This window comes from Amblyomma americanum, chromosome 11, assembly GCF_052857255.1.
Source record: "Amblyomma americanum isolate KBUSLIRL-KWMA chromosome 11, ASM5285725v1, whole genome shotgun sequence".
Lineage (NCBI taxonomy): Eukaryota > Metazoa > Arthropoda > Arachnida > Ixodida > Ixodidae > Amblyomma > Amblyomma americanum.
This window is the reverse complement of record NC_135507.1, coordinates 12,176,424-12,200,241: the sequence shown is the minus strand read 5'-3', so window position 1 is coordinate 12,200,241 and position 23,818 is coordinate 12,176,424. Positions and strand designations below refer to the sequence as shown.

Below are 23,818 nucleotides of genomic sequence, written 5' to 3'. Positions count from 1 at the left end.
AATGGTTAGCGTTCCGATTAATGGTTCTGGTTAATGAATGGTGCTTCTACCAACCCTTCGAACTTAGGCCCTGCATGCAAAGTGCCCAGGACATGTTTGACCGTGCGCTGCGCCTTACTTGAGAGCATGTTGCAAGGAATCCGTGTTGGAAAGTTCCCTGTCGATCACAGCGCCGCAACACACACGCTCATGAGTGGAGGAAGGAGCTTATAATACTAGCTTTGAGCTAGCGTGTGCCGTGCTTCTGCGCGAGTTCACTTTCGGGAGCACCAAAATAACGCGATTAATCGGCCTCGCGTTTTTGTAGAACGTGGTCGCAGTTTGGTCGCCTTTGTGCCAATAGACCCCTAAATAATCTGAAGTGGCGTTCGGCAGCAGGTTTTTTTGGTACCGCCGTGCAAAAATCATAGAGCCAATTGGACACAACAGGTCACAAGGTGATCTCCGCCGCGTCTTCATTTTCAGGTGGATTCCTTGGCTGGCAGAAACTTGCGTTTACACAGCGTCCAACTTTATTGGAACCGCTGCCCCCCAGGCGGCACCAATTCGCCAAGCCGTAGCATGGAAGCCGGTCTTACTGCAGATTCGCGGAGGTTTACCCTGTCGCCAAGCCATGACGTGAAAGCAGGTCCGACTGCAGAATCGGAGAAGGTGGCCTGGTCGCCAAGCCGTGACGTGAAAGCAGATGGGATCAGCCGCAGGCGCACACCTCCTAGGCAGGAAGAAGCAGGCATGGCCCCTTCAACAGGTAAGTTGAATTGGGCGACTTGGGTGAGATAAGGTGCATGTTTAAGGGAACTTGTGGAAAAACCTCCCTGGCTAGATGCAGCAAGGATTGTCAAGTAACCGACAGACCTCTGTGCGCTCCTTTCGTTATTGTTGAAGCATGCGTTATCCTCACAGCACAGCTAAGGTTACGTAGTCCGCAGCAGAACCTGACTGTAGGATGGCTGCACAGGATATAGGCAAGCTCGCTCAGGACAGGAAAGATCTAATTAAGGATAATCTACCACATGAACGCTATTAGATCATGTTGCGCAGCTACCGCGCACCCTTACGGAGAGGTTACAAAAGTGGTAGGAACTATGGCAATGCTCCGTGTAGACTAGTCTGTGAACATCGAAGTGGATGCTGATCGTTATTCGAACAGAGTTGGTCTTGTGTGACGCGGCGCCGCGGAAGCAGACTCAATGGTCCCTTCCAGGTACACTCTTATACAGCTGAAGACAGAAACGGCAAATGCTCCTCAATGGAGGCCCTCCAGCCGACAGCATCGACCACCTGTCATGTCGTAGTTTTAATCTCTTGCTCCTGCAAGCGTGACATCTCAAGGCGGCTGGCAGGTGCAAGTAGATTAAGCAAGGATTAACCGCATTAACCACGACATCAATAAAGTGGGCTTAGAGGGTCTCCTTTCATGGAGATATGTCGCGTCGTTCTTGAGTTGCGAGCTACTATGTCGCTGCTCAGGCTTGCTCGACCAACGCCTTGAGTCTTTCTGTGCACTCTCATTTCTGCCTTTTACAAAATGCTTGCACGCTGCAACCTAGCCGAGCAGCGTTGTATATGCTGACACGGACCCTTTTAAAACATGTCTCGGTGTCCATGATAGGCCATGTGTACCGAAAGAGGCATCGTAGCGGAGAGCTCCGGATATATCTTGAAATACGACATAGAACCACCTGGAGCTCTAATTTGCACTGACACCGCACAGCACACGGGCGTCTTCTTATTTTAAAGCGAAAGCTTCACTGGCCGCGAACTTGCGATTTTGTCGTGGCCGTGCTCCGACGAGGCACATGAAGTCACAACGCGCGCATCACCGCGGATATTTCTCTCTCTCCCGCCCCTAGTCAATATTGCGCATGTGCCACTAATAGCACCGAGCCACAGGTGTTGCGCCGCGGCGCAGCGCCATTTCTTTTCCCAAAATTCAGCTTTCAATTTTCATTTTTGTCTTTCTCCTTACACTACCTCCTTTATCCCTTCCTCTACGGCGCGGTTCAAGTGTCCACCGAAATATATGAGACGTTTACTGTGCTTCGCGCGCTCCACCGCGCCATCTGGCATGACGGCACACCGCACTGCTCGCCGCCGCCGCCGACGTCACACCGCGTTCGGCCATATTCTCACAGCCGGCCTCCTCTACGGCGCAGCGGCGATCGACGGAGCCGAAAACCGCGGCGCGGTGTTCTAATCTAAGCAAAAGTTCCCAGGAAACAACACCAACAACTGAATCATGAAGGTGGATACTCTCCTGCCATATGCCGCTATTCTTATAGGGTGTTGACAACACAATTTATATCAGCAACATTTCACTCTCTGTATTTCAACAGCAGCACTTCTTCCATCGAAACAAAAAAAAATAGAACCCCACTCCACGAACACTTTCATACGGCCTTACCTCTTTATAAGAAAGTGGTGAACTGGCACGTGATATAGCATTGCATTTCAGCTAGATATTGCGTGTTCTGGGCACTTTTGTCTCCGACAGAACATACAGGACCACAGCTGCCAGAGTTGCATGGGTGGAGCATAAAACTCATTGATGGCCAGACTCTCCACCACACCATAAACCAATGCCAGCTGGGTCCCTCACATACTGACATTTTAGTCATGAATCAGGCATCATTAGCAGCTGACAACTTAAACCATTCTCCTATTCAATGTGAACCAGAATATAACCTTTCTTTGAATTAGTTTCATTGAGTCAATTAAAATGGTCCACACTCCCAACACTGTTGGCATCACATAAAAACTTTAAAGGGACTAGAAACCCAAATATTAAGTCAGCATAGATTATTGGTAGGTCAATGTTCCAAAAAATGTCAGTCAAATTTCACCAGCGTAGAGATTTTTCTTAATGAAAAAATAGTAGAAACAGCATACAGTTTTATTGCTACTCGTGACGATGTTGATGATAACATTGCAATGAACAAACCACTGGCTGAGCTTTGTAGATTGAAAAAAACGACAAGTATACAGATTGACAAAGCTAGTATTTCTCGACCGAGGTTTGCATATTAAAACGTAAAGCGTAAAAGGCATAACAAACAAAGAACAAGACTCCTCCAGTGTAGTCACAAGGATTGTAGTCTTGGGCCTTATCCCTGCATGGTTAGAGAATGATTCCAATAGTTACATGTTTCTTTCCGGTAAAGCCATTACAGAACATGTGTAGAGGTGTGCGAATACCGAATAGTACCTCTTGAATCGAATATCGAATAGTAACAAATTTACTCGAACATGTGCTGAAGTGCTTGTAATTTAGGAGTTCTCATGCAAAAAAAGTCGCTGCTGCACGTGATCCGGCAAAAGGTTTTCTTGCCTGGACGTGGCAATGTTGCCAGCTGTAGAAAACAGTTTTTCGCTTGGAACTTGCGTTGCTGGTATAGCCAGGTATTTCATGGCCATTCTGTACAGACTTTAAAAGTTATGCTTGCCTGTTTTCCTCGAGTACGCAAAAGGGTCTTCATCCCTGCTGCAAACTGGTTCTCGAAGATGGCGCTGAAGTTCATCAATGTTGCCTGGTTCATGGTTGTCTCTCCTCCCAGATGGCATTGCAAGTTTGTCAATATTTTCCCATATGCTGGCACTGCACTGCTTTTGTGCTGTAGATGCTGAGGGCTCAGCACAGTCAGTGGGTGGTCGGATTGGCGAGCCTTGCAGCTTAGTCCTTAATGTTCCAGAAGCCTTGTTTCTTGTAAAGCTTCCGTACAGAAGATGTTTTTGAATCATGGGTCACATGTCGTTGCCATGGTGTACTCTTTTTGCTCACTGTGGTTAGAAGGTCTTGCCTTCCCACTTTTTATGTAAATTTTTTGTGAACAGTGACGTGTCATCATTCGCTACAGTACAGTCCGTCAGCACCATGTGCGTTCCGTATTTCTGCCCACTCAGGTCTTTTGTTGCTGATGCAATTGGCTCAAGGACCTTGACCAGTCTGGCCACCGTTTTCCATCCCTATGGTGTAAGGTTGGATACCACTGTCTCCGACGTAGGAAGTTCAAGGCAAACTGCTTTTTTAAGCTGAAGGAGACGGGACAGCATGTCATGCTCGCTATTCCGCCGGGTGTACATTCTGGACGAGCTCCAGGAGGCGTAGGTCCATCCGCTGCTGGCAGTCGTTTAGTCTTGCTGCAGCTTGGGCACTGTGCTTTTAATGGCCTACTATTGCACGGTATTTCTTAAAAATGGCGGGCACTCCTGCAGTTTCTTCCTTGGCATCCTTGATGGCCAACTGCAATGTATGGCCCAAACACTGCACTGAAAGCCCCGGAGAGCTGCGCGGAAATTTCGAGCATTGTCAGAAACAACAAAAATAGGTACCTCATGCAGTGGCAGATCCTATTCACTCGTCGTTGCTTCCAGGTGAGCTAAATAGTTGCATTGGGTGTGACTGTCAATCACGTGCTGGTTTCCCAACGTGAACGCCCGGATTTCAAAGTTCGAGGTCAAGTAATGGCACGTGAGACTAATGTAGCTCTGGTTTGACCTCGACATTCACATGTCACTGGTGAACGACAAAGACGCCTTCCTGCAGGTCAGCGTGAATTCGGCGCTTGACAGCTATTCCAGTGACCGTGTTCAGACCGGGGATGATTGTTCTTGAAAAAGTTGTCCAAGAGGGAACGTTGTACAGTGGCTCCACATCATGCATTAACTCGTTGAACCCTCGCCTTTCACCAAAATCGTTGGGCTGCAGGTCGAGTGCCAGCATCCGAGCAACCCGCGTCGTGATTTCTTGCCTTCGACGCTGCGACAACTCCATGGCCGTGTCAAACTTACATTTGATAGAAGGCTGCGATGCGCTGCCGAAACTTGTTCGCTTCCCGCTTTCCGCCAAAAACGTGCTGTGAAAAACGTAATGTTAGTTCCTTAGGTGGTTCGCCAGCGGTGGCCGATGTTTGGTGTTGCATGTCTTTGGCGTTCCAAGTGGGAAGAAGTGCTCTTGGAATTTCGAAACTGGTGCAAGTAAGCAAGCAGTAATTTGACTGATTGTGCCACTTTTAGTTGGTACATAACTCCCTGAGTGTCTATAAAGCCTAGTAACGTTATAAGTTGGACCATTAGGTGGCTTCTGCTCACAGTTTACAAAAATCAAGCATTTAAACGTAGAGTCAAGCACGCTTAAACAATGTGACCGTCATGCACCGTTCATTCATTATACAGTCCAGCACGCTTGTAACGAACATCAGCGTCTCGCGGCGTCCGTTCGTTATATCCCTAAGTTCGTACCACAGCTTTAATGACAGCTGCTTGTCAAAACGCTAAATTTTAGAGGGTCGAGCACAAACTCTACTGCATCTGGCATGGAATGACCCAAATGCTGGTGAAGTAGCATAGGGACTTGACACTGAGACTTTTGTTCACTTGTCAGCTCTGCTAGGATGCTTTGAACTAGTCAGACAGGTTCTATGCAAAACGCGGAATGCACACAACCATTGGCCATTTGCGTATGGTTGTGCTGTTTTTGGTCTTTTTTTTTCTTAACCTTGGAATCGGCTCCCATATATTTTGAAGAAAAAATGCAGCCATTGGTTGAACTTTATTTTATGAGATGAAAGGCAAATAATTGGTTCTCCTTTCTTAGTTTGAAGGCAGTTTTTGTGAACAGGTTTATGCACCCATTCTTACATGATTTACAGGGATCATCCTGGCACCTATGCGTGTCACAAGTGTGGTGAGGTATTAAATGAAACCCATGGAATGTCCTGAAAGACTTCTGTAGTATATTTTTAATTAATGTGGGTGCTTACTAGTATGCATTCTCTCATGTGTTGTATGAAATGTGCTTCATGTTGTCCGAGCAGTTTGGCCACAAGGCTTCTGCTACTGGAGCCACAGCACTTGATGCTGGTGGCCCTTGTTCCCCTGTTGCCCTGGGAGCAGACGGGGGCCCAAGCCTGTTGAGCAGCATCTGCAACATGGCCGATCATCGTCTCTACAAAATTGTTAGATGGTGCAAGAGCCTGCCTCTCTTCGGGGATATCCAGGTGGGGGTCTTTATTGTTTCTAGATCACTGCTCTCATAGAAGTTTTCAATGTTGAAGCTTCCATGCAGCCACCATGATTTTCGCATTTGGATAGAATCGCATGCGCACATTATTTTTGCAATTTCATAAATTTCCTGAGGAGCCAGCGATGACGTAGAGGTAGAGCAGCCGCCTCGTGTGCAAGAGGATTGGGGCTCTAATCCTGGTGCCGCATAATTCTCCACCGGGTTTAAAAAAAAACGCGTGTCGATGAAATTGCATAACGAGACCTGGTGTGCGGCCTGATCTCGGTGACCAGAACCAATAACACACACCCTCACCAGTACAGGACTTGGCCACCGTAGTGTAGTACTTGGCCAAAACCTTCTATGAACAAACCAATTAACCCTCGGTCCTCAGTCCCCAGCGGCTGCGGAGCAACTGACCACGGCGGCGGTCAGACGTGTGACGCAGCGCAGGGTGCTAAGAATTTCTGGCTCCGGACAGGCCGCTATTGGAATTTGAACCTGGCATAGTTTAACACTAGAACTTTATCTAGTGAGGCTAGCCTAGCAGTGCTGTTCGAGCAGCTAACTGGAATTAAATGGGATGTGATAGGGCTTAGCGAAGTTAGGAGGACAGGTAAGGCGTATATAGGACTAATTAAAGGACGGCCACATTCTGTGCTACCATAGGTTAGAGGATAGATGAGAACTAGGTGTTGAATTTCTCATTAATCAAGATATAGCTGGCAGTGCAGATGAGCTCTGTAGTATTAACGAGAGGGTAGCAGCTATTGTAATTAGGTTGAATAAGACGTACAAGCTGAAAGTGGTGCAGGCCTACGCTCCTACATCCAGCCATGATGACCAGACCGTTGAAAGTTTCTATGAGGACGTGGAATCGGCAATGAATAAAGTAAAATCACAGTACACTGTACTGATAGGCGACTTCAATGCGAAGGTGGGCAAGAAGCAGACAGACGACCACGCTGTAGGGGACTGTGGGATAGGTTAGGAAATAGCAGGGGAGAGTTTAGTCGAATTCGCAGATAAAAATAACTCACGGATCATGAAGTATACCTTCTTCCCCAAACGAAAAAACAGGAAGTGGACCTAGAAGAGTGCCAATGGTGAGACTAAAAATGAAATCAACTTTATACTATGCGCTATACCTGCCATCGTTCAGGATGTGGCCGTCCTCGGAAAGATGCACTGTAGCAACCGCAGAATGGTAAGGTCTCAAATTAGCTTAGACTTGAAGAGGGAACGGAAGAAGCTAGTGATGAAAAAGTTCATTAACAAGTTAGCTGTAAGAGAGAAATTACAGGAATTTAGGAAAGCGGTGCAAAACAGATATTCGGCTTTAACTGAGGAAGACGATCCTGATGTTCATACAATGAACGATAATCTAACAGCCATCATTACGGAGTGCGCAGTAGAATTAGGCGGTAGGAAACTTCATCGGGATACCGAAAAGCTATCTCAGGTGACGAAAGATCTGATTAAGAAACTCCAAAGCGTGAGAGTAACCCTACCGGCCGAATAGAACTGACAAAGCTATCGAAGGTAATAAATAAGCGCAAGGTAGCCGACATAAGGAAGTTTAATATGGAGAGAATCGAGCACACTCTAAAGAACGGAGGTAGCCTAAAAGCGGTGAAGAGGAAACTAGGCATAGGTAAAAACCAGATGTATGCGTTAAGAGACAAGCAGGGCAATGTCATTAGCAGTATGGATAAGATAATTAACGTAGCCGAAGAGTTCTACACAAACCTTTACAGTAGCCAATGTAATCAGTTTTAATGAGAAAGACAGTAGTGCACAGCAATGCGTCATCCCGCCAGTAACGAAAGATGAAGTAAAGAAAGCCTTCGGAGCAATGGAAAGGGAAAAGCAGCTGGGGAGGATAAGGTAACAGCAGTTCTCTTGAGCGGAGAGGAGATCGTGTCAGAAAAACTAGCCACCCTGTATACGCAATGCCTTATGACCTCGACTATACCAGAAGCTTGGAAGAACGCAAACATTATCTTAGTTCATAAGAAATGGGACGCTAACTACTTGAAAAATTACAGACCGATCAGCTTACTATCCGTGGCCTACAAGGTATTTACTAAGGTAATCGCTAATACAGTCAGGGCAACCTTATAATTTAATCAACCAAATGATCAGGCAGGCTTTCGTAAAGGATATTCCACAATAGATCATATTCACACTATCATTCAGGGGATAGAAAAATGTGCAGAATATAAACAACCTCTATATATAGCCTTCATTGATTATGAGAAAGCATTCGACTCAGTGGAAACATCAGCAGTCACAGAGGCATTGGTTAATCAGGGGTAGAAGAGCCGTATGTCAAAATAAAGTCTATAAAATCAGCAATAAAATTTAAATAAGGAAGGGCGTCAGTCAAGGAGACACGATCTCGTCAATGCTATTCACCGCCTATTTACAGGAGGTATTCCGAGGCATGAATTGGGAACAGTTGGGAATAAGAGTAAATTGAGAATACCTAAATAATCTGATTCCCTGATGACATTGCCTTGCTGAGTCACTCAGGAGGTGAACTGCAAATCATGATCAATGAGTAAGACAGGCAGAGCAAAACGCTGGGTCTAAAAATCAACATGCAGAAGACCAAGGTAATGTTCAACAATCTAGCAAGGGAACAGCAGTTCACAATTGACAGCGAGAGCCTGGAAGTTGTGAAGGAATACGTCTACTCAGGGCAGGTAATGACAGCTGATCTGGATCATGAGAGTGAAATAACTAGAAGGATAAGAATGGGGTGGAGCGCATATGGCAGGTTCTTTCAGATCATGAGTGGCAGTTCACCAATTTCCCTCATGATAAATGTGTACAACAGCTGTATCCTACCGGTAGTCACCTACGGGTCAGAAACGTAGAGGCTAACGAAGTGAGTTCAGCTTAAGTTGAGGACAACGCAGCGAGCCATGGAAAGAAAATTGATAGGTGTAAGCAACGTTACGAGACCGGAAGCGAGCAGAGCGGATGAGGAAGAAACGCGGATTAATGACATCCTAGTCGAAATCAAGAAGATACGGGCTTGGGCAGGGCATGTAATGCGAAGGCAAGATAACCGCTGGTCCTTCTGGGTGATGGAGTGGATTCCAAGAGAAAGTAAGCGTAGCAGGGGTGGCGCAGAAGGTTAGATGGGCAGATGTGATTAAGAAGTTTGCAGGCAAAGGATGGATGCAGTTGGCAAAGGAAAGGGTTAATTGGAAAGACATGAGAGCGACCTTTGCCCTGCAGTGGGTGTAGTAGGGCTGATTATTATTATTAATATTATTATTATTATTATTATTATTATTATTATTAATATTATTAATATTATTATTATTATTATTATTATTATTATTATTATTATTATTATTATTATTATTATTATTATTATTATTATTATTATTATTATTAAATTTTCCACCCGTCATCTCGGAAATGAGCTGGTATTTTGTGTTTCGTAGGGAACTAAAACTTGGGGTCTGCCTAATCAAATTCTGAAAGGTGAAGTTATAAATTCCAGAGTGACAATCACACGCACACAAGTAACGCACAAGTACTTGCTTTTGGGAGGTAAGACGCCGAAATGCGAGGAATGATTCATATCAGTTTACACTACCCATTTCTTAAAACGCATCTTCATACTTCATTTATCCAAATTTTACAAATAAGGCCTTCGGAGGGCTGGTCGAGACTGTTTCTTCGTGCCACCATCGAAGAGTATTACAACGCTCTCCGCCTCGACCGTAAACTCTACCCGACCCTCACCCTACCCTTTCTGAGCGCGAGGCTCACGTCCTTCGACAGATACAGCTCAACACACTTGTCACGCCTGCACGACTTTACCTGTACAAATTCCGTCACGATGTTTTATCTCCCAACTGCCCTGCCCCTTATGCCAACCTCTCTTACTGTTTATTCTCCTGCCCGGTTTCTCTGCAATAGGAATTCTTTCGTACCCCCTCCCGTGTACTATCGGGACCTGGCTGGACTAGCTTGAAGCTGTAGATGATCACGAACACCGCCTTCTCGTGCAGTAGGCCATCGCTGCCTTAGGCCCGTTTCAGATGCTGCGAATTTCACTTTCCGACATTTCGAATTCATTCCATCTGCGGCGGCTGGAGAGGGCCACCGGCCTTGCCGCAGACGGCCTGCGAACGATTTCCGTCCGGTTGGAATTCATTCGCAGCGTCGGTATGTTCGCTCTGCGACTGACCAATACGGTGCATCCACTGCTTGGCTCCCCGTCAGGCTTGGCTTTTGCCAGCTTTGGCTAGGCTTGGCTTTGGCCGTCATGTACTTCTCGAATTATTCAGAACTGTTTACTTTGATAAAACACATTCCGTGTAGCATTACTGCCGCGTATATTCACAGGTTGGGCAAGCAGACATTAGCAACCCGGTTGTCACAACCGAACGAAGTCGCAGGTTCTGCGTTGCATATGAAATGACTCAGCGGAGATCGCATTGCAGCGTCAGTGGCGGCACCGAATTCGCCGCGTCGCTTAGACAAATTTGGCAGTATACAAATGAAACGGGCCTTAGGCGTCCAAGGGTTTTACCTCAATAAAGTCTCGCATTACTACTACTACTATAGTATACTACTTCGTCCTCCTTTATGGGTGATGTCGCTATGACTTACCACTTAACCACGTTTATGGTTACTCAGATGGCAGTGACATCTTGAAGATCATTCACATGCTCTTTTTCCTTTGTCAGGGTGGATTCGGGCAGGGACATGCCTGGAGCACTCGGCTTATGAGCACCAAGGAGGCACTTAGTCAGGTAAGCCTGGTTTTCTTCTTAGTCCAACGTGCTGTTTTCCACAGATGTTTTCGAGACACTAAAGAAAAACGATAATTTTTCTGGCTGCCTTGAGACGGGGCCAAGCATTTAGGGATGCACTGTGATGTTGATGGGGGAGGCAGTGAAGGCCACCCCCTTCGGTTTGTGGCTGCATGTTTAGGCTTGAAACGAATTAATTGTTTTTACGAAACATTTTGTCCCACACGTGTCCCATTCCACAACGGTGTGTCGGCTGAGGGTGAATCCGACTGACACGTGCTGGTTGTCCCCTATTTGTGCTGGAGACTGTGAGGCGGTTATGGCTGCTGTTTCGTGTCCAGTAGCTACGTCGATAGTCGGGGTTTCCCGCGGAGCCTACCCTGTAGGGTGTTGCGAATCCCTAGGAGGACTGTGAGAGCACTCTCCGCGGCCATGTGAGCGGGCTGCTGCCCACGATGCCCGTTGTCAGGGTATGGTGACAGGTGTGGAGGGGTGTCAGGATGGGTACTTGCCGATGTTGCGTCAAAAGGCGACCAAACGCACGCGGAGCGTATTCGGACAAAGCTGACAATTATATTTAAAAAACTTGTTGCTAATGACGATGTTGCTCAACGCATGTCGTTTCCAGACAGTGCAGGGGAACACTGCCCTTGCCAAGCCTGATCGAGGTAGGGCTTCCGAACTTCTGTGCATCTGAACTAAACGGAGATCGTCCCATGCATGATAACGTCTTTGTAAGCGGGCCTCTTGAGAGGATTGCGGGTGTCTCCGCTACGGCGCCCACGCTTAGCGCTGTCCATGTTCCGCCGAAAGGCGCTATTTTTTTCATGACATCATGGCACCATTTTCCTTCGTGGCTTCATGTCCGGGCAGGAAGATCCTAATTTCTGGCCAAACCAAGGCTTCTATGCCAGCTGTCAGGCAGCCGTAACTACGGCATTTAGAAATAATATTGGCCGTGTTTTATTTGGCTCTAAAATGGTAGAGTTGTCAATGTTATAATCGGCTGTAATATGAATGTTTTCATTGCAGGAGTCGTCGAAAAGAAATTTGGGTTTCCTCTGTGGCTATGCACAGCGAGCCAACAGCCGGACATTCGTTCAAGCCGCAGCATGAATGCAGGTGGGGCCGACGAGCAGCTTGTCGCCTCAACAAGAACCACCCGGCTGCAAATGGGAAGCAGGTGCCGGCCGCTCCTGAGAACGTCCGAGCAGGCCTCAAGGTAAATTGCGCGACGGGTTGTACGCACGACCTCTTCTAAGCTTGGGTGCACCGAGGTGACCCGGCAGGTCTCAGTGTTCTGTCACAGGATGGCAAATTCTCCGACCTTTCACGTGGCAATATTTTTTGGTGATGGCCCTTGCAGTGCGAGTAATATCTGAGTACATGTTTCGGTATATGCGTGGCCCCTACCGAACGCACATGACATTTCACAGCATCATTCGTCTATATGCTCTATATATATATATGAGACTTGCATTCATTCCAGCATGGTCTGCTTCCCAAAGGAGTCCTGCGCTTCCAATACCTGATCATGGGAATAACACGCAGTGCCAGGACGTGAGGCTCCACCTCCAGCGACCGCAGCGAGGAAGCGGGTGGCGCTTTGGACGACGTCACACGGACGACATCGGTCGGCCGCTGAGCTGGGAACCATCGGTAGGCATGGGTTCAATAGTCTTCCCGTAGCCTGTGTAGCCTCTCTACCCCACTAAAACAGAGCCGCTACCACTAGGGCGGAATGTCGTCAATTCGCTTAATTCGAATTCGAATTTATCCGAACTGCAGGATTGGTTTTGTCTGTATTCCCTGTTTTTGAGCTGTTCATAATTCAAAATCTAAGCTAAACTTTTAGCTTGCACTTCGAATGATCGACATTCTAGTATGCTTCTAAAGAAAAAAACATACAGAAAGGTTACCACTACGTAACGCGAGATTCAGCGGCAGCCTGATACTCAACTACTAAACTACTACTACTATACGCTGCTAAGCCGAATGAACGGACCTTTAATAGCGATCACTGTAAAACCCCATTTCCAGTCTGATGTCTTGGGTTCGATCCCGTTGCTGAACGCAGCTCTTACGAGCAAATGTATTTCTATGTAGAAATGCAATTCTTGGAATGTGCAGCCCGTGAGAACCGAAGAAACTTCTAACCCTGTGTTTGGTGCATGAGAGCGGCGCTCAAGGTGGACTCACACTGTGGACCATTGGCAGAGTGGAAGAGAGGCATTACCTTACGCCTGGAACACAGTCCAATAGTGCGTAGTGTGAACGCACATTTATGGGCAATAAAACAGAACACAGCACATATATGCACGCCTCATAAACTTCCTGCACACATTGTAGAAAACCACCTGGTTTAAACTTAATCCTACCACTTCCGCTACATCATGTATGATACGGCAATAGTAGATTCGATGAGTCAAAATTCATTGTGTAAGGAATGCTAAAGAATTCACTGCATAAAGGGGTCGATATGTCTGACTCAGCCTCCGGCTGCTTGGTACATGAAGACAGTGCATACATCAATCGTGCCTAAAACGGCTGATGATGGCGCTAAAATGCAGCCTGGAGCCTGAAACTACGGTGCGCAAGTATTCTGGCGAATGGGTTATACCCTTTAAAGCTTTCCCGTGCTTGGCCAGGCGTCGCACCTTTCCTGCGAGGACAGGACTTCGGCAATAGCTATGTTATGTAGCGGCGTCAAGGTCATTTTTAATGTACAGGTTGTCGCTTGTCCACATATAAATACGAACGCGAGTTATCGGCGATTTATTTTCTTGCGAACGACTTGATCTCTACTCAGAGGTGACGCTGTAAAAACGGTTGGTAGCTATACCCGGATGCAACTCAAGAATGAAGCGGCCAATGCCCTTCAAAGGAGCTCCTCCAGCCAATGGCGTCAACCAATCCTCACCCTTTAATTATTCTCCACCTCTCCCTCTTGACATGTGCCCTTGGACCCGTCAACGTGAAATCCCATAGGGTGGCAGAAGAATGGCGGATAATTGCAGCTTATTCGGATTAACCGCGCCTTTGTGAAAATTGGCCGACGCCGTTCTCTGGACAGTCTCTCCAGCTCTCTTTAGGGGTATCTGCCTTACCGATCTGAAGTCTTACACCACTACAGCAATAAAAGCATTACAGGATACCCCCCCCCCCCATACCCTTGCTTTCTTCTTATGCCCAACTTCAACACAACCGCAATCATTATGGCTGCCCAATCGTGCCGCTTAAAAAATTCTTCCAGAGCAGAAATTCGCAACGCATGTGTTCAGCGCTTACTTTCGGCGAGATACATATATGTTTTTGCTATGCGGGTCGTAGGCGCCTTTGTAGCTGGTAGCTGTCACTTGTCCTTGTTCTTTCACGCATGGAAGGCGGTTGCGGCCGGCGGGAGCAGTCGGTGCGCGGACCACCCTTCCCAGCATCCTTGGAGTCATCGCCGCCTCCTGTCTGGTAAGCCTGTGTGTGCCTTTCTAGGCTTAACAAAGCAAAGGTTTGGGGTAGTTCGTACATGATTAATCTGCCTCCTGTCATGTGAGACGAAACCATAAGAACGAACTGGTGGCGCTTCAATGCTGTCTTGCTCGTTTGCGGGCAGACATTTCTGCAACATGGCATGTTAAAGAGTTTCTACTCGTCCTGTAATCTCCGTGCAACGCACTGAGGACGCTTCATATGCTCCCTGGCTTGACCGAGCTCGTGAGTCGCGACGGATCGCCACTTTTCTCTTCAGATGCGAGGAACAAGAAAAGGATGGTGAGAGTCGGCCTTGTTCGTCTATACTTCATCTCATAAGCAGTTTGCAGCACTGTTGATAATGCGGCAATGGCTGAGCCAATGGGGATGGTGCGCGCTCCATATGTTCATCCGCGCCTGAATTCTCTGGATAGTGGCTCCATCTCTGGGAGGGAATGAGTAAACTAGTCAGCTGCTCTGTCTTCGCAGTAAGTGGCCCCTGTTTCCTTTTAAGTTTCCTTTATTCAGCGAAATCCTCACTACGCAAGGTAAAGCCGAATTCGCCGTGTGCTGCTCCGCCCGTCACCTGTTTTATGACCGGTTAGAACCAAGCACCGGCTGTAATGACTCGCCAGCTATACTGAAATCCATCTGATTCCTTCACGTGATCCTGACGGGTTTCTCTCGCCATGGTACGTAATATCCATGGCACAGGGACACGTTATATCCATCTGAAGTAAAAAAACAAGAATACAGGGCTACTTACAGCTTGCTCCGAACCCGTATTATATCTTTGTCTATAGGCAGGGGCTCATATGACTTCCCCGACGCGGCGGTAAAGTCAACTTTTATGAGCGATACGTACGTGAGCACCGTCGGTGGCCCAGGCAGTCAACGTTATTGCTAGTTCTCCAACGACAAAACCAGAAACCAACTCTGATGAGCCCTGTTGTAGATCTGCACATGCGAAGATTGCCCCCAACAATGGCAATGCCTTTAAAAGCGACGCTCTCGTTGAGAGTTGCGGCAGGTGTGTCCCCTTGCGGGCACTTTCGTTTAGGGTTGACCTTTTTCCGCCACAAGACGACATTTTGTTTCACGAGGACATCGTAAGCGTACAGTATGGACTGGAAGCTTCTATAATTCGGCCAAAAACAAAGCTTCTATGCCAAGCCAGAAAACCGAAACTGCAGCATTTAGAAGTAACATCGGCGGCGTTTCATTTGGGTCTGTCTGAAAATGGTACAGTTGTTAACGCCATAATCGGCTAAGCAGATCATCGAGGCATAATCAACGAATCTTAAATTGTCCAAGGTCTCATATGAATGTTTTCATTGCAGATGTCATTGAGAAGAAAGTTGCGCTTCCGGTGTGGTCATGCACAGCACGGGAATAGCCAGAGATTCATTGAAGCCGCAGCGTGAAAGCAGGTGCAGCCGACTAGCAGGCTTCGCTGCGTGAGCAGGGACCCGCAGGCTGCAACTGGTAAGCAGGTTTCGCTCCTGACGACATTCGATTAGGCCTCTAGGTAATTTGAGCAACGGGATTTACGTATGGCCTCTTCTATGATAGTGTGCACCGAGGAGACCCGGTAGGTCTGATTGTTCTGTGACGGCGATGGCAAATTCGTCGACCTTTGACGTGGTAATATTTCAGGCGAAGCTTTGATGAATACCGCGATGCGTGTGGCCAGTATTCAAGTTTCGTGCGCCCGCCAATCCCTTGTTTTGCGTCGTGCAAAGCAGTGAGAATTTTAGTCACAGCGGCCATGAGGTATCAAGGCCCGTAAGTCGAGAAGAAAGCGCGCCATCTATGCTGATGTGAAAGAAGTGGGTCGGTAGACAGCAGCTCATAGTGGGGAACACAGAAGTAAGATACACAGGAGCAGCGGCCCTTACGCACCCCTATGCAATCTGCAGGTGCGAATTTGCTACACAAACGGCCAGGTGGCGTCGGTCCATTCAGGCACTAAGCTTTGTGTCGTACTGCCTCCCACCACTGCTCCTCATTCGCCACTTCGTCTTTGTGCACACTGCACACTTTCCCACTCTCGCTGTCCTCCTTGCAGACATCGACACGCCACAGCTCGCCATTGCAGTGAAATGAAATGCTAGGGGCTGCGGTCCTGGCAGACTCCTTAAGCACTTAGCAATGGCTTGCGGTGGGAACTAAAATTCTGGCGGCGCCAGACCAAGTCTTCGAGATCTGGGGCACAGAGGGCTGCTGGATCCACGAATTTAGTAAAGAAAGTTTTTTGTATAAGAAACGTCGAAATGAATCAGGTGCAGGCGATTACGGTCACGCCTTTGTAAACTTTATAGCATGCGAAACTTCCAAGCGCGATCAGTACGAAGTACTGGCTCTGTGTTGACGCTGCGGGTCAAACCACAGAAATCGTTGCTCCCGTTAGAATTCAGCAGCCATGAGTCTAGCGCCATCACTACGAGGGAAAGGAATGGGTAGCATCACGGTTTTATCACCATGCGCCGCTTTCACAGCGGCGTCAGAGTGGTCGTGCCCTGCGAAGCCACGTTACACCACCATGAGCATATTGCCAGTACTAATCCCAAATCCTAGCGCCACATATCACGTGCTCGGCCAAGCTTTCTCCGCTGCAGAAAAATTCATCCCCTTTGCAGTGTCTGTGGAGAGCTCTTCTGCTGCGCATATGAGTTGACGTGCTATCGTACGCCTCTTGGTGCATCATCTGATGCTGATGCGACGCTTTAGGTTTTTCACTTTCAATTATAGAATGGCTCAGTTACACGCTCTCACTTTTCTTAATTGTCATCATCAAGCATTGGCGTTTCATTCTGAGCATTTTTACACTTTTGCACCCTCTTTTTACACTTTTTTTTCCTTTGTTCATTTCCCTAATTCATTAAAAGGATTTCATTAACTCCTCATTGCAATCAATCGAACAACAAATTATCATGACACGAGTTTTTACACAGTCCCCGATTATTTTCGACACGGACCTAGTCTCGGCAAACCCATGCTACTTGGCAAAGAAAAAATTAAACTTTTTTCAAAGGGAGTGGAATTGAACCCAGAAATTTAAGGTTCCCAAGAGGGAACGCCACCAATAGCAAAAAAATTCGCATTGCTAATTGGCGAACGAAGATTAATCTAGTATATGTGTTACCTTACGAGTGTTTTGCTAATGAGTAGGTGTGTCATTAGAAAGAAGGAAAACATTTTGTAAAAAGAGAAATAAAGTTAACAACGAATGTTTCGCTTTCAACAACGTAAATGGTCTGATGTGCTCTCCGTAATTTCTATCTTGGCCTGTGCCTCTTGAGGCAACACCGCCTTGCGCACAACGTGTCTCTGAGATGAGCGCCTCTTGCCGAGAAAGCAATCTCAGGGGACATATTTTGGTCTGTGCGCGCTCCTGACTAGCGAACTTTACATTTCGCAGCATCATTCGTCTATCTGCTATATGAGACTTCCTTTCATTCCTGCATGGTTCGCAGTCTGCAAGGACATCTGGCGTCTCCAGTACCTTACGCCTGAAGAACACGCAGAGGCTGGAAGAGGCTGAAACCTCCAGCGACCACAGCGAGAAAGCAGGTGGCGCTTTGGACGACGCCACACATCTTCCAGGCGGCCGCTGCATCGGGTATTACTGGTAGGCATGGCTTCAACGACCTGCACGTGGCCCTGCGTAACCTCTCTATCCCACTAAAACAGAGCCGCTAGCACTAGGGTGCAATCCCGTTAATTCGATTAATCCGAGTTCCAGTTGATTCGAGCTGCAGGTTTGGTTTTGTCAGTATCCCCTATTTTGGAGCTCTTCGTTATTCCAAGTCCTTTACCTTAGACTTCGAATGATGTATATTTTAGTATGCTCCGAAAGATAAAAAATACAGAAACGTTACCACTATGTAACGTGAGATTCAGCCACAGTCTGCTTACGCGACTACTACAACTGTACGCCGCTATGTCAAGTGAACGGGCCTTTAATAGCGATCGCTGTAACACAGCATTTCCAATCTGATATCGTTGGTTCGATCCCGTTGTTGCACGCAGCTGTTATGAGCAAATGTAATTCTATGCATAACCACGGCATGTGAGTGTAGCGAAAAACGGGACGAGGGACAAAGAAACACACACACAACACAGGCGATAACTTCCCACTAACAGAAACATAGGCGCCTCCTTGCGCCACCATAGCCTGCTTACCATAGTCGAAGATTACATCCATCATTTCGGCACTGTTTCATTTCAGAATGAATCAATTTTGTACGTCGGAAGTTGTTTTATAATTGTTAAACTTTTATCTCCGCTCTACTTTCATAATCAGGAAAAGCGCTGCACACATTCAAAAACAAGGAATATGCATTTGGTCTTGTCTGGCCCCTGTACTTAGTGAGCTGTTTCTGACACATCTTGACAGGAGCCTCCACGAGAGACTTGCCAGCCCACATGTCGTCAGGATCTTTCGTTCCGTTGACGATTTCCTTTTTTGGATTGCGTGTACGCCATCGCGCTTAGAGCAGGTTGCATCCGGTATTTTAGCTAATGAGGTTACTTACGTAACCGCTGCTATTGACTAAATAAATACCAACTGGCTGCGAGATCCGCTTCCCTGATATCCGGTTTAAATTCCTGGACAAGCACATGTGTTGGAGCTATTCAACTCGCGCTAGCAAACCTCTAGTCCCCGACACATTCCAATTCTAAACTAGCAAAAAGAAGCATAATTGACTTGTGCTTGAAGAATGCTCTGGAAAAGTCATGCCCCCACCTCATCAGGCAGAGCATTCACTAACAACTCGCAAGGTTGCACGAAGCAGGCTACCCATCTGATATTTGTGTTTCTGTCGCTGAAGGCATACTGAAGAAGAAGGGCCAGGAAGAACAACTACCGTCCGTGCCTTCAGAAAGAAAGAACGGCGAAATTGCCGTCATTCCCTACATTAAATGCCTCTGCCACAATATCAACACAATTGGAACAAAAGCTAATGTTCGCGTGGATTTTTTTCAGCTCCCAGAAAACCAAATGCGCGGTCCAAAAAAACCCCTTCCGCTGATAAACGACCTCTTAAGCTGCAGTGCACCATTAATCACAGAAAAAATTCGTTTAAATCTACTGAATGCATTGTCTGACAACCCACTCTCTCGTGGTAAGCGGTATGTTGGTCAGTCTGGTGTATGCTTGAATGAGAGACTTCGTGAACAAAAAACTAATTGAGAACTTTTACTGGCAGTAATCTTGTTTTGCTCTATAAGGAGCATGTTTGTGTGCCATTTTCGGATAAGTGCTCGATCGTTGCCAGACACCGGGATCATTTAACTCGTGAGATTATTCAAGCAGCTCGTATCGCTGTCTTGGAAGATACATGTGTAAGCAAGCAGTCTATCTCCCTGTCCAAAAAAGAGCTGACCTTCTTAAACAATCACTGCCTCGTGCATGTCCGTAGTTCCTAGTTCACTTGATTTTCATTATTGTTCCCAGGCGCATCACCTCACGGATCACGTTCGTCTTACCTTAGGTTTCTTTCAGTCGGAAGTTATGGACTGTGTTGTGTTTGTTTTTCTTTGTCCCTTGTCCCGATTTGCGTTACACTCACATACCGTTGATCGCCGTTACCTACTCGCCCCAGCTTCTACTCTTGGCAGGCATATGTGAAGGAAGATGTAGTTCTTCCAAAAACGAAGCCCATGAGGAACGAAGAAAATTCTAACCCTCTCTTTGGCGCATGCAAGCGCCGCTTAAGTTAGATTCACAAGGTGGACCATTAGCAGAGGAGAAATTGGACATTACGTCACACCTGGACCATAGTCTCATAGTGCGTAGTGTAAATGCACATTTATGTGAAATAGAACAACGCATCACATATATGCCCGCATCTTAAACTTGATGCACAAATTGTATAAAACCGCCTCGTTTAAACTTAATCCTACCACTCCGCTACATCAGGTATGGTACGGCAGTAGACTCGATGAGTCAAAATTCATTGTGTAAGGAATGCTAAAAAATTCACTGCCTAAAAAAACGGGTCGCTATGTCAGACTCAGCCTCCGGCTTCTTGGTGCATGAGGACAGTGTACACATCAACGCCGTCTAAAACATTTGACGATGGCGTTAAAATGCCGCCTGGTGCCTGAAACTACTGTGCGCAAGTATTCCGGAGAATGTGTTTCCCGTGCTTGGCAAGGCGACGCACCATTGGTGTGAGGACAGGACTTCGGCAAAAGCTATGTTATGTAGCGGCATCAAAGTCACTTGTAAAAAAATGCAGGACGCTTAAGCTTCTCCTTTATGAGTGGAACGCGACAGCCTGTTGCAGCACTGCCAGAGTCTACGGAACGCAATCACCTGTTCGGCGCGGCGCCTTGACCATTAGACAAATCGCTCTGCTACGTACGGTGAAACGGACGCGCGGAGCAGCAAACCGCGTAGAAGCGCTGCCAGGCGCCTTGCCGAAACGCGCGGGACTCAAGTTGCAGTCGTAGTTCGTCGGCACATCGTTCTCGACAAACCCGATGCCGCGAACGCCAGCACAGCTTCCGCGCCGAACAAACGGGCAGCAAGCCACACGCTTAGTGTCAATGCATTTAAAAGCGACGCTCTAGTCAGAGTTGCGGCAGGTGTGTCCCCGTGCGGGCGCTTCCGTTTAGGGTTGTCTTTTTTCCGCCTGGAGACGGCATTTCGTTTCATGAAGACATCGTAGGCTTCCGGTCAGAGCATGAAGCTTCTAAGTTTCGGCCGAAAACAAAGCTTCGATGCCAGGCCATAAAACCGGAACTGCTGCTTTTATAGGCGGCGTTTTATTTAGGCCTGTCTGAAAATGATACAGTTGTCAATGCCATAATCGCCTAAGCACATCATCGAGGCATAATAAACAAATCTTAAAATGTCTCGAAACTCATATGACTGTTTTCATTGCAGATTTCATCGATAAGAAACTTGCGTTTCCGCTGTGGCCCGGACAGCATGGGAACGAACCCCTTCAACCCGCAGCGTGAAAGCAGGTGGAGCTGCCCTGTAGGCTTCGCTGCCTGAGCAGGAGCCCGCAGGCTGCAACTGGTAAGCAGGTTTCGCTCCTGACGACGTTCGATTAGGCCTCTAGGTAATTTGAGCAACGGGATTTACGTATGGCCTCTTCTAAGATAGTGTGCACCTAGGAGACCCGGTAGGTCTGATTGTTCTGTGACGGCGATGGCAAATTCTTCGACCTTTCACGTGCTAATATTTCAGGCGAAGCTTTGATGAATACCGCGATGCGTGCGGCCAGTATTCAAGTTTCGTGCACCCGCCAATCCCTTGTTTTGCGTCGCGTAAGCCAGCGAGAATTTTAGTCACGGCTGCCATGACCTATGAGGGCCCGCAAGTAGAGAATAAAGCACACCATCTATGTTGATGTGAAGGAAGTGGGTCGGTAGACAGCAGCTCATAGTGGGGAACACAGAAGTAAGATACACAGGATCACCGGCCCTTACGCAGCCCTATGTAATCTACAGGTGCGAATTTGCCACACAAACGCCCAGCGCGCGTCGGTCCGTCCTGCACTAAGCGTTGCGCCGTACTGCCTCCCACCGCTGCTCCTCCCTCTCCAATGCGGCTTTGAAATGCTACGGAACGCGGTCCTGGAAGACTCCTTAAGTACGTAGCGGAGGGTTGCGGTGCGTATTAAAATTCAGGCGGTGGCAAACCAAGTGTTCAAGATGTTCGCTGGGTCCGCGTAGTTTATGAAAAAAAATTCTTTGTGCGAAAGAAAAGTCCAAGTGTATTTTGTGCAGGCGATTACGGTCACACCTATGTAAACTTTGTGGCATGCGAAAGTCGCAAGTGGGGTCACTCAGACGTACTGGGTCTGTATTGAGGCTCCGAATCACATCACAGAGAGTACTGCACCCGTTAGGATTCAGCACCCACAAGTCTTGCGCCATGACTGCGGGAAAAGCGCATTGGCATAGCAGCAGGGTTTTATCATCATGCGCAGCTTTCGCTGCGGCGGCAGGGTGGTTGCCTCCGAGCTCAAGTTGCACCAGTGCCAGCATTTTTCCAGCGCCAATGCCAAATCCGAGCGCCATCTACCACGTCCTCGGCCAGGCTTTCTTTGATGCAGAAAAATTCATCCCCTTCACAGTGTAAGAAAAGGCGGCGGAGGACTCCTATGTTTTACGAATTGAAAAAACAGCGCAATCAAAGACGAGACACAAGAGAAGCAAAAAACACAGCGCTGGTGTTTTGTGCTTCTCTTGTGTCTCGTCTTTGATTGCGCTGTTTTTCCAATTCGTAAAACATGTACCAACCAGCCCGTATTTGCCCTCTTCAGGACTCCTATGCTGCGCTTATGAATTTAGTGGATAGATGACGCGGTTTCCTGCGTCCTCTTGCTTATGCAACGCTTCAGCCTTTTTAAGTTGTTTCAATTAATCAGTTGATCAATTACACACTCTCAATTTTCGTAAGTAGCATAATCAAGCATTGGCTTTTTATTTCTAAGAATCTTCACACTTTTGAACCCCATTTTTCTAGATCTTTTCTTTTCTTCATTTCGTTAATTACAAACATTTTATTAACTCATCATTGCATTTCGCACACCAATCAATCGGCAATCACTAGAACAACAAATTATAATTATACGATTTTTTCACACATGACAGCACCGCTTAAGGTAGATTTACACGACGGACCATTGCCAGAGGATAAATGGGACATCACGAGACAACTGGTCTCATAGTGCGTAGCGTGAATGCACATTTATGAGAAATAAAAGGAAACAACGCAGCGCATACATGCCCGCCTCTTAAACTTGATGCGCCAATTGTATACAACCATCTCGTTAACGCTTAAGCATACCACTCCGCTACATCATGTATGATACGCCAGTAGTAGATTTATTGAGTCAGAATTCTTTGATTACGGAATGATAAAAAATTCACTGTATAAAGGGGTCGCTATCTCCGACTGCTTGGTACATGAGGAAAGTGTATACAACAATCCCGCGTGGGATTCGTGATAGTTGCAAGCTGAATATAAGGATTTGCCAAACTCTTGTGTCCCCTCCTTTTCTCTTTGCGCGGCGAAAGATCATTCCACTTGTAGGATGTTCATTTCGTCGTCTCGCAGGTGAGCGGCGCTGGTAGAGTCCGGCCCAACCTCTTCAACGACGTGAAGCAACTCAGCGCATCCGAGACGGAGGAGCTCCTCGTTATAAGGGAAAGCTGCTCCAGGGTAACTCAGCCCGGTCTGTTCGAGACTTCGGGGCTTTCGCGCTGGACGACCAGCGATGTCCACTAGACTCGCACGCTACGAACAGCCAAGGCAACCGACAAAGAAAGGTACCTCAGCTAGTGGCCATCACACAAGTGCCGCCTTACGGTATAATTAGCCCTCGCATAGGTGTCCACCGATATATGCGAGAGAGTTACGACGCCATTTCCTTTTTTCAAAACTGGTTCTGGTGTCCACTATATATGTGAGACAGTTACTGCGCCATTTCCTTTTTCAGTTTTTTTGGGGGAAGTGGCGTGCATTGTGAGGAGGAGGGAGTTTTTATTAATTTATTTAGGAATACTGTCAACCCTCAGTTGAGGGTCATTACAGGGAGGGATG

The 23,818-nt window shown here is 47.2% G+C and overlaps 1 protein-coding gene across 2 annotated transcripts; it reads left to right on the top strand.

Annotated features, from left to right (window-relative positions):
- Positions 1-658: 658 nt before the first annotated feature.
- LOC144110367 (uncharacterized) lies at positions 659-23,537 on the top strand. Of its 2 annotated transcripts, none has more exons than XM_077643220.1 (10): positions 659-748; positions 5,814-5,996; positions 10,717-10,782; positions 11,815-12,004; positions 12,334-12,441; positions 14,166-14,244; positions 15,588-15,732; positions 17,724-17,878; positions 21,146-21,283; positions 23,333-23,537. In XM_077643220.1, the coding sequence occupies exons 1-4, from the start codon at positions 686-688 to the stop codon at positions 11,896-11,898; spliced, it is 396 nt and encodes a 131-aa protein (XP_077499346.1). In that variant the 5' UTR covers positions 659-685; the 3' UTR covers positions 11,899-12,004; positions 12,334-12,441; positions 14,166-14,244; positions 15,588-15,732; positions 17,724-17,878; positions 21,146-21,283; positions 23,333-23,537. The 2 variants fall into 2 exon arrangements, with proteins under 2 accessions (XP_077499346.1, XP_077499347.1); XM_077643221.1 differs by having other exon boundaries at positions 12,272-12,441.
- Positions 23,538-23,818: the final 281 nt, after the last annotated feature.